A 15,588-nucleotide genomic window follows, 5' to 3' on the forward strand; every position below is an offset into this window, starting at 1 on the left:
GTATAAGTATAGTAATAATCATTTGGATCAGCGCCATCTAGCGGTAGTGATTTTTTTGGCCAAAAATTGCTTCTGAAATTCTGATGGAGAGCTTTAGGCAGCTTAGCCCTAGAGCCATTTAGTCACTTATAAACCAGCCGCAACTATTGAAATGGATACAAAATAAATAATTAACGATGTTTGTGCTACTTGCGGCAAGTTTGCAGTGTATGTTTTACACCAATATCGACCTCCCTTATATTTATACTTTCGGGTAGTAGATAAATTGTAAACTTGCCGCAAACATCACTAACATCGTTAATTATTTATTTTGTATCTATTTTAATAGTTGCGGCTGGTTTATAAGTGATTAAACGGCTCTAGGGCTAAGCTGCCTAAAGCTCTCCATCAGAATTTCAGAAGCAATTTTTGGCCAAAAAAATCACTACCGCTAGATGGCGCTGATCCAAATGATTATTACTATACTTATACTAGAGCCATTTAATCATTTATAAACCAGCCGCAACTAATTTCATAAATACAAAATAAAAAGAAAACATTGTTCGCACTATTGGCGGCAAGTTTACAATTTATCTTTCACCCGAAAGTATAAATATATAGAAAGTCAATATTCGTGTAAAAAATGCATTGTAAACTTGCCGCAAACAGCACAAACAATGTTATCTTTTTATTTTGTATTTACTTAATTAGTTGCGGCTGGTTTATAATTGATTAAATGGCTCTACTACAAGTAGTAATAATCATTTGGATCAGCGCCATCTAGCAGTAGTGATTTTTTTGGCCAAAAATTGCTTCTGAAATTCTGAAAGAGAGCTTTAGGCAGCTTAGCCCTAGAGCCATTTAATTACTTATAAACCAGCCGCAACTAATTTCATAAATATAAAATAAAAAGTTAACGTTGTTTGCACTGTTTGCGTCAAGTTTTCAATTTATCTATTACCCAAAAGTATAAATATATATGAGGTTGATATTCGTATCAAACATACACTGCAAACTTGCCGCAAGTAGCACAATTATCTTTAACTATTCATTTTGTATCTACGAAATTAGTTGCGGCTGGTTTATAATTGATTAATTGGCTCTACTACAAGTAGTAATAATCATTTGGATCAGCGCCATCTAGCGGTAGTGATTTTTTTGGCCAAAAATTGCTTCTGAAATTCTGATGGAGAGCTTCAGGCAGCTTAGCCCTAGAGCCATTTAGTCACTTATAAACCAGCCGCAACTATTGAAATGGATACAAAATAAATAATTAACGATGTTTGTGCTACTTGCGGCAAGTTTGCAGTGTATGTTTTACACCAATATCGACCTCCCTTATATTTACACTTTCGGGTAATAGATAAATTGTAAACTTGCCGCCAATAGTGCGAACAATGTTCACTTTTTATTTTGTATCTATTTCAATAGTTGCGGCTGGTTTATAAGTGACTAAATGGCTCTAGGGCTAAGCTGCCTAAAGCTCTCCATCAGAATTTCAGAAGCAATTTTTGGCCAAAAAAATCACTACCGGTAGATAGCGCTGATCCAAATGATTATTACTATACTTATACTAGAGCCATTTAATCATTTATAAACCAGCCGCAACTAATTTGATAAATACAAAATAAAAAGAGAACATTGTTCGCACTATTGGCGGCAAGTTTACAATTTATCTTTCACCCGAAAGTATAAATATATAGAAAGTCAATATTCGTGTAAAAAATGCATTGTAAACTTGCCGCAAACAGCACAAACAATGTTATCTTTTTATTTTGTATTTACTTAATTAGTTGCGGCTGGTTTATAATTGATCAAATGGCTCTACTACAAGTAATAATAATTATTTGGATCAGCGCCATCTAGCGGTAGTGATTTTTTTGGCCAAAAATTGCTTCTGAAATTCTGAAAGAGAGCTTTAGGCAGCTTAGCCCTAGAGCCATTTAATCATTTATAAACCAGCCGCAACTAATTTGATAAATACAAAATAAAAATTGAACATTGTTCGCACTATTGGCGGCAAGTTTACAATTTATCTATTACCTGAAAGTGTAAATATAAGGGAGGTCGATATTGGTGTAAAACATACACTGCAAACTTGCCGCAAGTAGCACAAACAATGTTATCTTTTTATTTTGTATTTACTCAATTAGTTGCGGCTGGTTTATAATTGATCAAATGGCTCTACTACAAGTAGTAATAATCATTTGGATCAGCGCCATCTAGCGGTAGTGATTTTTTTGGCCAAAAATTGCTTTTGAAATTCTGAAGGAGAGCTTTAGGCAGCTTAGCCCTAGAGCCATTTAGTCACTTATAAACCAGCCGCAACTCTTGAAATAGATACAAAATAAATAATTAACGATGTTTGTGCTACTTGCGGCAAGTTTGCAGTGTATGTTTAATACGAATATTGACCTCCTATATATTTATACTTTCGAGTAAGAGATAAATTGTAAACTTGCCGCAAACAGCACAGAAAATGTTGAATTTTCATTTTGTATCTGTCAATTAAGTTGCGGCTGGTTTATAATTGACAACATGGCTCTAGGGCCTAAAATATCTAAAGCTTTCCTTCAGAATTTTAGGGGCACTTTTTAGTTTAGAAATCTGAAACGCTAAAACCAGCCGCAACTAGTTGTGTAGATAGAAAATAAAAAGTTGACATTGGCTGTGCTGTTTACGGCAAGTTTACAAATAATCTTTTGCCTGAAAATCGACCTCCTATAAGAATATTAATACTTTTGTATGAATAATAATTTATCAATTGCATTGTAAAATTACGTGTGAAATGAAGAGTTAAAAGTAAAGTTTGAAATTGTGTCATTGTTTACTGTCATTGAACATTTCGCATGTGTGCAATAAATTGATACAGGATTATACAGATACCTATTATTTTGCTGGGTGAGAAAGACGGATATTTGGTTTTGTTAGCATATTCCAGCGGTAATAATGCATATTTGGAATCTATGTTATATATTTATACAGCTTAAAATGTTTAAATATTAATCATGTGTGCCTATATTTACCAACTTATTTGTATAAATTGAACTTTATACAAAAACTCATGATACAATCATTGATTGTCTCAATCATTATTCTAAACGTTAGTGAAAAAGGCGGTTAAGGACGTATACTTAGCCTGCGGACTATGGGTGTATTCCGCAAATGCTGCCAGCAGTTAAGTTACGTAGGTCGTGGTAACGCCGCATGGTCGGGTAGCGCTAGCGTCAACCTGTACTAACTGTCGGTGGGTTCCGCATGTCAACAAACTTTGATATTTTTTACTGTTTTCGCTCCCATGCCATCTGATATTTCGGAGTTTGTTGACATGCGGAACCCACCGACAGTTAGTACAGGTTGACGCTAGCGCTACTCGACCATGCGGCGTTACCACGACCTACGTAACTTAACTGCTGGCAGCATCTGCGGAATACACCCTATGAGATTAAGTAAGTAGTTAAGGCTGGTGTATAATCGATTACGTGGCTGGTGCCGGTGGTCGCCCTAATATAAGTAGGCATGCGGTGTGGGATACACAGGTGGTCACCTGGTCATATTTAATAAATAGCAGACTAATCTCTGATAAATAGAAACAGAAATACTTACTTCTTACCAGTGCTGAATCATTATTATATACCTATACCATATTATATAAAATTTAATTATTCAAAGGGAGGTTTGAATAAACGTGTTGAGAATATTAGCACAAGTTATGAGTTGTCAGTTTTAATTAGAGTTAACTAAGTGACTCTATCGTTCAAATATAACTTAAACTAGCTGAGTGCTGACCCTGGTTTATAAATGATATATAAATTTTATATATAAAATCACGATGGAAAAAAACCTTGCAAAAGTAAGTGATTTCATTTGGCCCTAACAGTGTGCATCAAACTCTGATCCTGGCCTATGTTGTGTAATCTTACAATAAATCGCATATGATCTCAGCCAATTGCCGAAAAAAAGCTCAAAGCGTTCTCCATCGGCACAATCGGCAAAAGGCCAATAAGCAAGAAAGAGATCGAAGAGCAGCGCAAGAAAGAACAGGATCAAGCTGCAGCCCAGATTTTTGGAGAGTTCATTGCAACCTTTCAAGACAACTCCACCTCAAATGTTGGCAAAGTTTGGATCAAAGCTGGCACCTATGATGCTGGCAAACGATGTAGGCAGTGTATTTAGTTTCCTCCTCTCCCTTTTGCCGCCTGACATTATTCCTTGTATTTCTAGATGAGGACACCAGAGACAAGGGAAAGGTGTACAAGCCGCAATTAAAACTTTCAGACAATGGTTCAATTCAGGAGCAAGATAAAATCAAGCTTTTTGCCTGCGATGAGCCCAAGTTGGAAGGGCTCGGTAAAAAAAAAAGAGAGGTAGTAAAAAGAAAGAGCAATCTTGAATTGCTCAAAGAAGAGTTGAAAATGATTCACGAAGAGAGAGAGGGAAAGTATAAATACCAAGGAGGAAGTGTAAATTCTGTCTTGATACAAAGGGATGATGCTATGTTGGGAGCTGTTGAATCAGCAGAAGGTGTGATTTTTCAGCTGTGACGTCTGCTTGTTTGGTTTTTGCTTAACAATTATTCTTTAACTACTTTTTCATGCAAATGCTAATTTTGAATAGTTTTCTTTGAAAACTTTTACAACACTTGATTCAGCTATTACGCAAGTGTATCCCACAACTAATAAACTCGACTAAATCAATGAACACTTGATCTTAATTTAGATTTGTACCTTAGGTTTGGATAATGGAGATCCAAATACAACGAACTTGTACATAGGAAATTTAAATCCCACGGTACTGTTACAATTTTTTTTTCAATTTATGATAGAACTCAGGAATTACTACTCGTCTTTGATTGTACATTAGATGACTGAACAGCAAATTATGGAGATTTTCGGAAAATTTGGTCCGTTAGCTAGTGTAAAAATTATGTACCCCCGAAGCGATGAAGAAAGAGCAAGGCAAAGAAATTGCGGTTTTGTTGCATTTATGTGCAGAAAAGATGGTGAAAGAGCCCTGAAAAATCTCCGTGGTATGTAAGCAATGTTTTTTTTTTTTTTTTTAAATACCACACTAGAACTGAAATTTTTTATTCTGACAGGTAAAGAAATCATGTCATATGAATTGAAATTAAGCTGGGGCAAAAGTGTACCTATTCCTCCATATCCAATATATATTCCTCCTGTGTTAATGGAAATCATACAGCCACCACCTCTATCTGGATTGCCCTTTAACGCGCAACCTCATCGACGTGATAAAGACAAGGTATTTGTACCTAATCATTGCGATAATAGTAACTGTATTATCAACCATTAAAGAGAGCATGTTGTGATATTTTATTTTTTATGGCCCAATATAAATTATTTGTCAGTGATAATTGCATAGATATTTTTAAACCGATGTACACTTAATATTTATAGGAAAATATGTGCAACGTTTTAAAATCATATGAATATATTAATTTTGATGAATGTGTGACTATAATAGCTTATAAAATATTTTTATTAGATACAAAGAAACTGTCATTTTCAAAGTGAAGATCCTAAGGAAATGGAAAACTTTAAAAAGGTGAACTTGTTTATATTGACTTATTATCTTTATTTTAACTTCTTGGAAAAATCGGCATCAGGAGTCGATTCCAGTCAAAAAAAATGCCTTATGAAGTCACATTTTTCAATATACTAAGTCAGCCATGTTCAAGAACTAATAAATAGATAGTAGAATATTACTTTTAGTTACTTAATTTTATAATGGCCTGCAATCGGTTTTTTAAAATAAAATATAACTTTGTACATTAATAGAAAATAATTTAAGTATATTTGACTTTGACGATATTTTTTTTTTTGTTGCATTCGGGTCAAACTCTTGCAGGTTTTGCAGAATGCAGTTGTTAAAGTAGTTATTCCGACAAATAGGTGTGTTTTAATTTAGTCAATTTATTGGTTCATGTATTTTTAAATGTACCATCGTTTTTACTTTCATTTTACTTGGATATTTCAGAAACTTGATCATGTTGATACATAGAATGATAGAATTTGTTGTTCGAGAAGGACCCATGTTTGAAGCCATGATCATGAATCGAGAAATCAACAACCCAATGTTTAGGTAAATGCATGTATTCACAGTACATACTTCATATTCATGACGTTTTGTTTGTAAAATTTCTTCTTATTTTTAAAAAAATACAAACATTTCAGATTTTTATATGAAAATCATTCTCCAGTTCACGCATACTACCGATGGAAGTTATTTTCTATTTTACAAGGAGATACTCAAAAAGAATGGCGTACGGAAGACTTCAGGATGTTTCAGGGTGGTAGTATTTGGCGTCCGCCGCCGTTGAATCTTTGGACCCGAGGAATGCCTGATGGACTAATTGAAGTGGAAGAAGGTCAAGATCAACCAAGAGAAAGTCTTTCAGACAGGTAATTTTGATTAGTAATACTTTAACATTTTGCTGTAATATTAAGACTTTCGATTCGCAGTCAAAGAGATAGATTAGAAAATTTGTTAAGAAATATCGTGCCAGAGCGACTGAAAGTCGCAGAAGCCATGGTATTTTGTATAGAGCATGCTGAAGCTGCAGAGGAAATATGTGATTGCATATCAGAGTCATTATCGATTTTGCAAACTCCAGTCAGTAAAAAAATTGCCAGACTTTATTTGATATCTGATATTTTGCATAACTCTAGTGCCAAAGTTACGAATGCTACAATTTACAGAAAAGCGTAAGTATTTTCTGATTTCCTTGTATAAGATAATGTTTGGTTGAATATATGTTTATAATGATTGTGTACTTTACAGGTTTGAGTCGAGATTGTTAAAAATTTCGAAGGAAGTTTACCAAGCTTATAAACAATTCGATAGCCGATTAAAAGCTGAAGCTTTTAAAGTGAGAGTCATGAAAATACTTAAAGCATGGGAAGATTGGTCAGTTTACCCTCGAGAATTTTTAGTTCACCTTAAAAACATTTTTTTGGGTCTAAATCAGGTATGAATTACAAACATTTTTTAGGCTAGAATTTACAGTCAAATATTTAATGAAATTAGTTCGTAAAATACCGCAGAGATCATCATTTCATTCTTTATTTTACCGTAAACAAACCTACTTATGTAATACTTTAAGAACGAAGTTTTTTATGGTGCGTTTTTCCGGAGAGTAAACTGGAAAAAATTAAGACGCGTAACGAAAATCCCATGCTTTCCTGTGCAATCTTGCGGGAAAATTGAGACTGATTGCATAGAGCAGGCACCCGAACATGCGGGGATCCCCCGGATAAAGACAGAAAGCATATTTTGTTAGAGGTTAGAATGCCTCTACATTTCATTACATGATAAACTAATTTTTATAATTTTTCCATTTCAAGAGTTGATCGGCTTTATACGATGAATTTTAATATAATGATTTTCCAGAAGTAGTAAACAATACAGTTATTGACACCTTAAGGTAGTGATTGACCCCTGTATAATTTGTATATCTATATATAAAGGCTCCATTTAAAAATGCATGTGGCGGTCAATCACTATCGGGGGGTCAACAACTGTACCGTTTACCTACATTAAATTAAATTATCACATAGACAAAGGAGTAATGTATAAAATAAAAGTAAATTTGGAAACATAACCTCTTCTTCTGACGTCTTAGTATAGAGAATCAATCAGACACATTAAAAAGTAACTTGTAAATTAGATTTGAATAAAGTTAGTAGGTACTGTCAGTGCCCAATGGCTGTCTATAGTAAAGTATCTAAATTTTTACTAAACAATAATCACCGTAGGTCCTATTTCTGAAACATAATTTTTGATACTTGAAGTTAGTGCTGAAAGTACCTCTTTACCTAATAAGGAGTTCAACTCTAAAAAATACTTATTAATATTGTTGTTACTAACATTTTTAATTAGTTATAAGTCATATTACAACATAAACCATAATTAGCAAACCAGTTTTCACAATAACTTTCATACATTAAAACCCAAAATACCAACAATACCCAGCAACTTGTTATATCACAGGTAAGGGAAGTTCAACAGGAAAATAAAGAAGATATAAACGGCACTCAGTTGTCAGACATTGATGGTGATGATGCAGAAGATCTAGATGGTATTCCTTTAGACGGAGCTGCTTTTTTAAAAGAAGCTATGGAGCGAGGACTTACTCCTCAAGTTTTAAATGATGACAGTATCGATGGAATGACAAGTACGTCAAAATAAGTATTAAGGGAGTTTCTCGAAAATTCCACTTTTGTCAGATTTTCTTGAAATGTGGACCGTTCACAATCTATCGAAAATCTGTAACAATTTTTTGTGTAGCTTTCGAGATATGAGCTTTCAATGTTCACTTATTTAACACGTGTAGCATAGGATACTGTGGTATGGCATTGATCAGCGAGGAACTCCTTAAATCTTATTCGAGGGCAAAATTTTGTGAAACGCAAAAATGTTTATTTAAAAATTTTTTAATTTTCAGTGGAAGATGACATTGATGGAATTCCTATGGAAAGTAATGATGATAGTGCAGATTTTAAGATCGAAGATGTACAAAAACTGGCATTGCCAGCTGGATTTATACCTTCGAAATGGGAAACAGTCGATCCCGATCAAGTTCAGGCTCAAGCAATGACGACAGATAAGTGGGAAGAGCTTGGGCCAAACGAGAGATTGAATTTGCAAAGTAAAAGTAAGGACTCGAGGTATGGTTGCATCATTTATCATTTCTGCGTGAAAACATGTAAGCAATGATTTCATAAAATTACATCTTAATAGAGACGACGTTGAAGAAAGACGAAAAATATTACGCGAGATTGAAGTAAAGGCCATGCAATATCAAGATGAGTTAGAAAGTGGAAAAAGATCACTGAAAGAAGGAAGGACAATTGAATCTCAAGTGGATCGCTATCGTAAGAAACTCATAAAAAAGGTAAGTGAGATTTAAATGATTTTTTCGTACAAGTTGCAACATTTTTACTTTTGAAACGTTTTTGGTATAATATTGCATTAGAGGGAACGAATGATGAAAGAAAATAATAGTGAAGATGAAGATGATGACAGACGAAAAGATAAACGAAGTTCTCCATTAGACTCGCCCTCTTACAGAAGTAGAAAACACAGCAATCCGAGCCCACCGTCAAAAGGAGGCAATAGATATAGGTGAGTTATGTACTACAGTATTACATTATCAAAGCCAATCTGAGATGACTACTTACTTACTTATTAATAGACTTTAACTGAAATTTGTCATTAAAAGTTAATACAAAATTTTCATTTAAAAATAATTGTGAATAAAACAACACACACTGAACGATCGATCGAATTACATATTATGTAATTATATTATGTTTCGAATATATAAGGTTTATATATTAGATTTCAAAAAAGACATGCACCAGTGCCAAATAGCCATGCACAATGACAGAAAGTGCATGGCGATATTAGCGATGGTCAGGGAGCGGAGTGGAGCAGAGAGAGACTGAAGCCCTCCTAACTGATAATCGGTGCTTTGATCGTTTTCCTTTATCCCCTCCCATGACTTATTTACAGCTAATATCTGCACATGGTATACTTACGTAAATAATCAATTGTTTAGAGCCCTGGCAGTAATAAAATAATTGTTTAACTTATTTTTATTGCAAATATCTCGGCTTCCTAAATAAATCGTTAAACTGTATCTTTGACGCATTTTTTTTTTTTAATATAACAATTGATTGACATCCTGTGAAATTAGATCATTCATTGTTACTAAAAGTAATACTTTTATCTTATCTATTTACATTTATTTATGTAACGTAGGTATTAAAAATTTTATATTAACCACATGTTGTTTTTTGTGTTCGATCGAAATCATGCAGTCGATCCTTGCGAGAACGAAGGTCTCGCTCACCGTGCACTAAGTCATTACAGTATACACCTTCACCACCTCGAGTAAAACGGTCACCTTCTCCTACATATTCGAGGAGGTTTTTGTCTCGCCAATCGCCAACTGAGCGCAAAAGACGACGTTCACCCTCATTGTCACCTATTTCCTCGAGGTCTTCGAAATACAGAGCTGCCAGTCCTGCATCACCTGTACCAAGAAAAAACTACCACAAGCATAAATATTAGCACTCTGTACTATATTTTTTCAATAATACATTTTATATTTTATAATTGATACCATTGTTACTGTTGATTTATTTGTCGTTATCACGATAATTCATTAAACCTATGAAATCAATGGTCATGATATTTGCGTTCATGTGACGATAGAGAGTAAGAATTTTTTTTTTTAGTAAAAAAATCTATTACTTCTGAGCGTATTTAGGAGTATTTCTAAATTTTTCGTCGTTAAATAATTTTTAGTAAATTAAACTAATTAAATATTGTTTTATCATATGCAGTCAAGTTTTACAGACCCTCAGTGATAAAGCGCTTTAAAGACCAGAAAATAAATTTGTAAAGAGTAAACGCGAATCGTAATTTATCGTGGAACTCCAATTTATCCAGATGATAAATAAATTCTGACAGTTATAGTACTGAAATTTGTAGTCTGATTAATATCCGTCTTTTGCAAATGAATATCAGATTCCTTTATTCTTACCAACCTCATCTTGTTTTTACATAGGAAACTTGAGTGCTAACTACACCTAGAAAATATACTGGAGTCTTATACGATGGGTATAATGTCTGTGCAGCCTATACGTCTTCGTAGGCTTCTTGCATACAATCCTTAAAATATTAAACAGAGATCTCGGATGCAGAAGCTTCATGTCGTAGAAAAAATACGTAGATGTTGAAAAATGCACTCATGATGTTGATGCAATGAGCGAAACCCTTTTTTTCAGTATAAAGATACGGCGAGTGAGCTTACAACCGTCCAGATCGTGTTTGTTTATTTAAAAGAAGTAGATGATTTTATGGCTCGAGCTACGATCTAAAGAAATCCAATGAAATAATTACTACTTTCTTGGTGTACAATGACACGTAATTATACTTTCCGTGATTATAGTGCGCGATGAAACGCACGTGAATTATCGAGTTCATTGATTAAGCTCAGCTCGAGCTTGCACCAGCCTCGTTCCACCCTTCAGATGTGCATTTGAAAAAATAAAGTGACGTGCGTGAAGATCTGTATATGTACAGAAACGCTTTTGTATATCATATTTGATTTTAAATTGAATTTTTAAGAGTGTGACTGTTCGTATTTTAAATTAAATCTGAAATTCGGCTTTTCTAACGGTTTATCTTCCAAAAACTTCTAGATAATATATCAGAGTCAACGATAAGCGTCTGTAATGGATTCAAGACAATCGGAATACGCCGTACAAATCAGTCGTTTCTTTTTACAGCCCCTAGGTCTATGGGATACGTTAAATTATTCATCAAAACTGAACAGGCTCCTTCACTTTCTTCAAATTATCAATGTTTACTTTTTGCTGCTGTTTGCGATAGTGCCGACTGTACTGCGTGTACTGTTTGAAGAGAAAAATCTCGAGATGAAAATAAAATTGATTGGACCGTTAAATTTTGCGGTTACATCGGTAATCAAACATGCATTGATATTTCGAAATAATTTAGAAATCACCAAGTGTTATCAACAAATAGAAATGGATTGGCAAAACACGTGCTACGTTGAAAAGAAGGTTCATAATGATAATACATACATCAGTTTTATATTTATTTTTTTAACTTTTTAACTTGAAAAAAGTCAATAAAATTGAGATCGTTATTTTGCAATATTTCAGGTGATGCAAGAAAAGGTCAAAACGTGTAGATCACTAGTGATTTTTACAGCCATCGTTACGTACACGGGTTCATTGCTTTACCATTTTTTTATACCATTAGCAGCAATATCGGAAAGTGTTTCAAAAAATCCTCGGAGAAACGTCGATTTCTTAAATATTACTGGAGATGAACATGTTAAATTGCCACGAATTCTTTCTTATCCTGTCTACAGCGGATTTATTAATTTGGAAAATAATATAAATTTTGCAACAGTTTACATTTTACAGTACTTTTCGTTGTTTATTTGCGACACTATTATTGTTGCGACGTGTAGTCTCGCTGCAACATTCGTCTCTCACATCTATGCTCAGCTCGACATCATTATGATATTAATAAAAAATTATATTGATGGTGATGTAGATAAGGACGGCATTCCTTTTCCGAAAGGGGCCATATCCCGTAAGGAAAGACTCGCAATCATAGTACAGCGTCACATAAAAACTTTGAAGTAATTTTTAAAAATATTTTGAATAAGGGAACCTACTTTTTTTTTTTTTTTTTTTAATTATCATATAGAAAAATAAGTCAATCACTTTAGTTTTAGATCAAGGATTGAAGATTTTTTAAATGGTATTTGCTTAGTGGAAATAATTGGATGCACTTTATGTATATGCATGATACTACTATACTGCATTACGGTAGATACAAATTATGTAATATTTAGGAATTTTTAGTTTTTTCTTAAAAACAAAAAAAAGTTTCGACACTGTCTTTGGTTTTATTTTAGAGTTAATTTATTACTCAGGATTTTATAAAATTTATTTTGCAAATAAAAAATTCTCTGCTCACTAATGAAGGAATACTCTTTATAAATTTTTCATGAGTACACTACTAAATATTTTTTTAGGAATGGAGCAAAAAAGATCTAGTTAGTTTATCATCTTACATAATGCTACTTGCATCTTACACCATGACTATTTTTATATACTGTTACATTGGCGAAACTCTTACATCCAAGGTTTGTCATTTATAATTTAATACACAGTTTTAATGTAATTAAGGAAATCTATAATCTGTCTCACAGTGTACACAAGTTGGTTCCATTTACAATATCATTCGTTGGTATGATTTACCAGGAAAGAGTGCATCTGAGATAATGTTTATCGTTTCTATATCACGTTACCCAGCTAAATTGACAGCTGGAAAGTTTATCGATTTAACCCTTGCGACTTTTTGCACTGTAAGTTATATTTAGATAAAATTTCTCCATTTTTTCCGAGTGTCATTTAAAAATTTTTTAATTACAGGTACTAAAATCAGCTTTTACTTATTTCAATTTACTAAGAACATCTATAACATAACTTATTTTAACAGAGAAAATGTTACACGGATGTAAATATATTTAGACAATGTTACTGTTAGATTTAAAAAAAATAAAATCTAATTTTATCATAGTACGTTTACAATACAAACGTACTTGTTATCCAAAATTCCTTTCGTTGCGATTTTTTAATCACAATAGAAGAGCATATTTTTTTACAAACTGCATCCATAAATCTCGTCAGGTTTTCACAAAAAAGTCAAAAGCTCCAACTAATATCAAGTGTGAATTGTCTGACAGTTAAATCTGCTGGGTGCATGAGGTTGGAGGGGAGAGCTGGTGCTACTAACATTGTCTCTTATAGGCTGTGGGGGTAAATTCGCCAATGGCGTGTCCACTGGAACTATTTCCTTTCATAAGATTTAACATGGGCTTTGGGGGCAAAATGAGGTCAGCACCCATCATGAACTTGGCCTATAGTCACTTTATATGGGTATTACATCTATTTTACCTAATTTACTTAGTAGGTATAAACTACAACTAAAAATCGACCACTACGTAATGGTCTCTAAAATTTTTATTGATTTCTTTTTTTTTTTTGCATAAAATTTGTTGTCAATATTTTATATACTATATAAATGTAGATTACTTTGCAAAGCATATAGTTGTAAATAAATACTCAAGTCTCTTTCTCCAGTTTCTTTATTTTTGTAATTAACAAAAAGTAACGTTACGATGTTGGGAACAAATACATTCGAAAATTAAAATATTTATGTAATTAGAACAATTTAATAACCTTCAGAAGTTTTATCAGGTATGGCTTTTCATCGACTTACATTTCTTCAACGATTGAAGAAAAAAAAATCCACTTTGAATTCGTGTGCCAAAAAAGTATTGCATCAACCATTTTTTAAAGGTAATAAGTTATTACCTGCATGAAAATGTAAATAAAAATGTGTAGATTAATACGCTATTTTTTTAGAAGCCATTCAGAGGTTAAAGCACCAGTGGTATATAGAAGCAAACTAAGGGTTACGAGCTATGATTTTCTATAACTGTAATAGTGCTATAAATTTTTCAAGCTTATACATATACCTACATTAACTGGTTTTATTCTTTACCACGTACGCATTACAATTGACCACCTTGTAAAAAAAGCCTAGTAGTAACATTTACTTGGTCGCAGTAATATTTTTATGATAATATTATTCAGGAACATCGTTTTATAGACAATGTTCTTTTGTATTTTATCATCAAAGCAGTAATCTTATCACAAGCTTCGTTGATAAACTCTACCAGAGGTAAAAAAAAAAAAGGATTCAAAACTGAAGAAAATATCAACTGCTTGCAATAAAAACCACGCATTACAATGGCCCAGTAATAAAGAAAAGGAATCGTACTATGCTGGTCACGGTGATGTATTGTAACTCATGATATTAATTGTAAATATGCTTTTAGGCTCACCAAAATTCTAAATCTCGGTAAACAAGTAAACAAAGTCTTATCAGAAATACTGGATTATAATTATCTACTTTACCCTCTTTAACGATTAAAAGAAAAAATTCTACTTCAAATTCAAATGCCAAAAAAGTATTGCATGAACAATTTTTTAAAGATACCAAGTTACCTACATAAAAATTGGGATAAAAATGTGTTGGCTGATACGTTATGTATTTTTATCAAATTAGCTAATCCACGTAACATGTTTTTCATCACAAAATTGTTATGAACCCTGCTGTTGCGGTCCAATAAAAACCAATAAAACTTTACAATGGGATTTTTCTATTAGTTTCTTATCGGTATTTGCACCCGTAAATCCAAATAAAATCCGAAATGGTTAAAAATAGATTTTCTATATCATTTATTATAACTAGGACATGATTGAACAAAAATAAATTGACAAATTTATGTCATACCATCCGGATGGTAACATCAAAACGGGGGGATTAGAGTATTTTATATGTAAATTGAAAGAAAAGTTAGTTATTAATTTTCATTAGAATTTTGTAAAAAATACTTTAGTCTCCCCGTTTTGGTGTTACCATCCGGATGGTATGACATAAATTTGTCAATTTATTTTTGTTCAATCATGTCCTAGTTATAATAAATGATATAGAAAATCTATTTTTGACCATTTCGGATTTTATTTGGATTTACGGGTGCAAATACCGATAACAAACCAATAGAAAAATCCTATGGTAAAATCAATGAATTTTTTATTGGTTTTTATTGGACCGCAACAATAGGGTTAACTTTAATATTTGTCATTTGTTAGTGAACTATTTTTTTCCCTTAGATTTGAATTTAATGTGTACATATATATATATATTGGAAATTTCCTTTGCATAAAGTTCCTATATTTTGACAGTGAGGTTCATGATGAAATTATACAATACTTGTATTGATGTACGATAATAAGGGCCTATGAAAGCTGCGTAGAGATTACAAAAATTTTATATTTGTGATAGAAGCTATTGTGTAATTAATTTATAAATCTATCTTTAGAATACATCGAAAATTACCTTTTGACGCAAATAAAATTCTGAATCCATAAATAATTAAAAACAGAATTAACAGAATGGTTCGAATTAAAT

The 15,588-nt window shown here is 32.8% G+C and overlaps 2 protein-coding genes across 3 annotated transcripts; both read left to right on the forward strand.

Moving 5' to 3' along the window:
• The first annotated feature begins 3,515 nt into the window (after positions 1 to 3,515).
• On the forward strand, positions 3,516 to 10,097 carry LOC106636282 (U2 snRNP-associated SURP motif-containing protein-like). 2 transcript variants are annotated; one of them, XM_014348640.2, is made up of 17 exons: positions 3,516 to 3,832; positions 3,925 to 4,138; positions 4,204 to 4,503; positions 4,712 to 4,770; positions 4,843 to 5,008; positions 5,078 to 5,241; positions 5,485 to 5,544; positions 5,848 to 5,891; positions 5,977 to 6,081; positions 6,174 to 6,401; positions 6,462 to 6,704; positions 6,781 to 6,967; positions 7,990 to 8,173; positions 8,444 to 8,666; positions 8,740 to 8,893; positions 8,975 to 9,123; positions 9,822 to 10,097. In XM_014348640.2, the coding sequence occupies exons 1-17, from the start codon at positions 3,812 to 3,814 to the stop codon at positions 10,072 to 10,074; spliced, it is 2,754 nt and encodes a 917-aa protein (XP_014204126.2). In that variant the 5' UTR covers positions 3,516 to 3,811; the 3' UTR covers positions 10,075 to 10,097. The 2 variants fall into 2 exon arrangements, with proteins under 2 accessions (XP_014204126.2, XP_089447100.1); XM_089590974.1 differs by having other exon boundaries at positions 5,084 to 5,241.
• A 1,458-nt stretch (positions 10,098 to 11,555) lies between these two features.
• Positions 11,556 to 13,051, forward strand: LOC106636190 (4-vinylanisole receptor-like). The gene is made up of 6 exons (XM_089590747.1): positions 11,556 to 11,591; positions 11,694 to 12,181; positions 12,272 to 12,371; positions 12,581 to 12,691; positions 12,758 to 12,913; positions 12,981 to 13,051. Exons 1-6 carry the CDS (start codon positions 11,556 to 11,558, stop codon positions 13,032 to 13,034), a joined length of 945 nt encoding a protein of 314 aa, XP_089446873.1. The 3' UTR covers positions 13,035 to 13,051.
• Positions 13,052 to 15,588: the final 2,537 nt, after the last annotated feature.

This window comes from Copidosoma floridanum, unplaced genomic scaffold (assembly GCF_036245765.1).
Source record: "Copidosoma floridanum isolate Cflo_tuat_1 unplaced genomic scaffold, Cflo_Japanese_pri ptg000013l, whole genome shotgun sequence".
NCBI classification, from domain to species: Eukaryota; Metazoa; Arthropoda; class Insecta; order Hymenoptera; family Encyrtidae; genus Copidosoma; species Copidosoma floridanum.

Bases quoted from the DNA above. Each gene is read 5' to 3' on its own strand.
- LOC106636282 (XM_014348640.2), top strand. From the start codon at position 3,812: ATGGAAAAAAACCTTGCAAAA. The intron at 3,833-3,924 runs GTAAGTGATTTC...ATATGATCTCAG, and splicing joins TGGAAAAAAACCTTGCAAAA to CCAATTGCCGAAAAAAAGCT. The intron at 4,771-4,842 runs GTACTGTTACAA...ATTGTACATTAG, and splicing joins TAGGAAATTTAAATCCCACG to ATGACTGAACAGCAAATTAT.
- LOC106636190 (XM_089590747.1), top strand. From the start codon at position 11,556: ATGGATTGGCAAAACACGTGCTACGTTGAAAAGAAG. The intron at 11,592-11,693 runs GTTCATAATGAT...GCAATATTTCAG, and splicing joins CGTGCTACGTTGAAAAGAAG to GTGATGCAAGAAAAGGTCAA. The intron at 12,372-12,580 runs GTAGATACAAAT...ATATTTTTTTAG, and splicing joins TACTACTATACTGCATTACG to GAATGGAGCAAAAAAGATCT.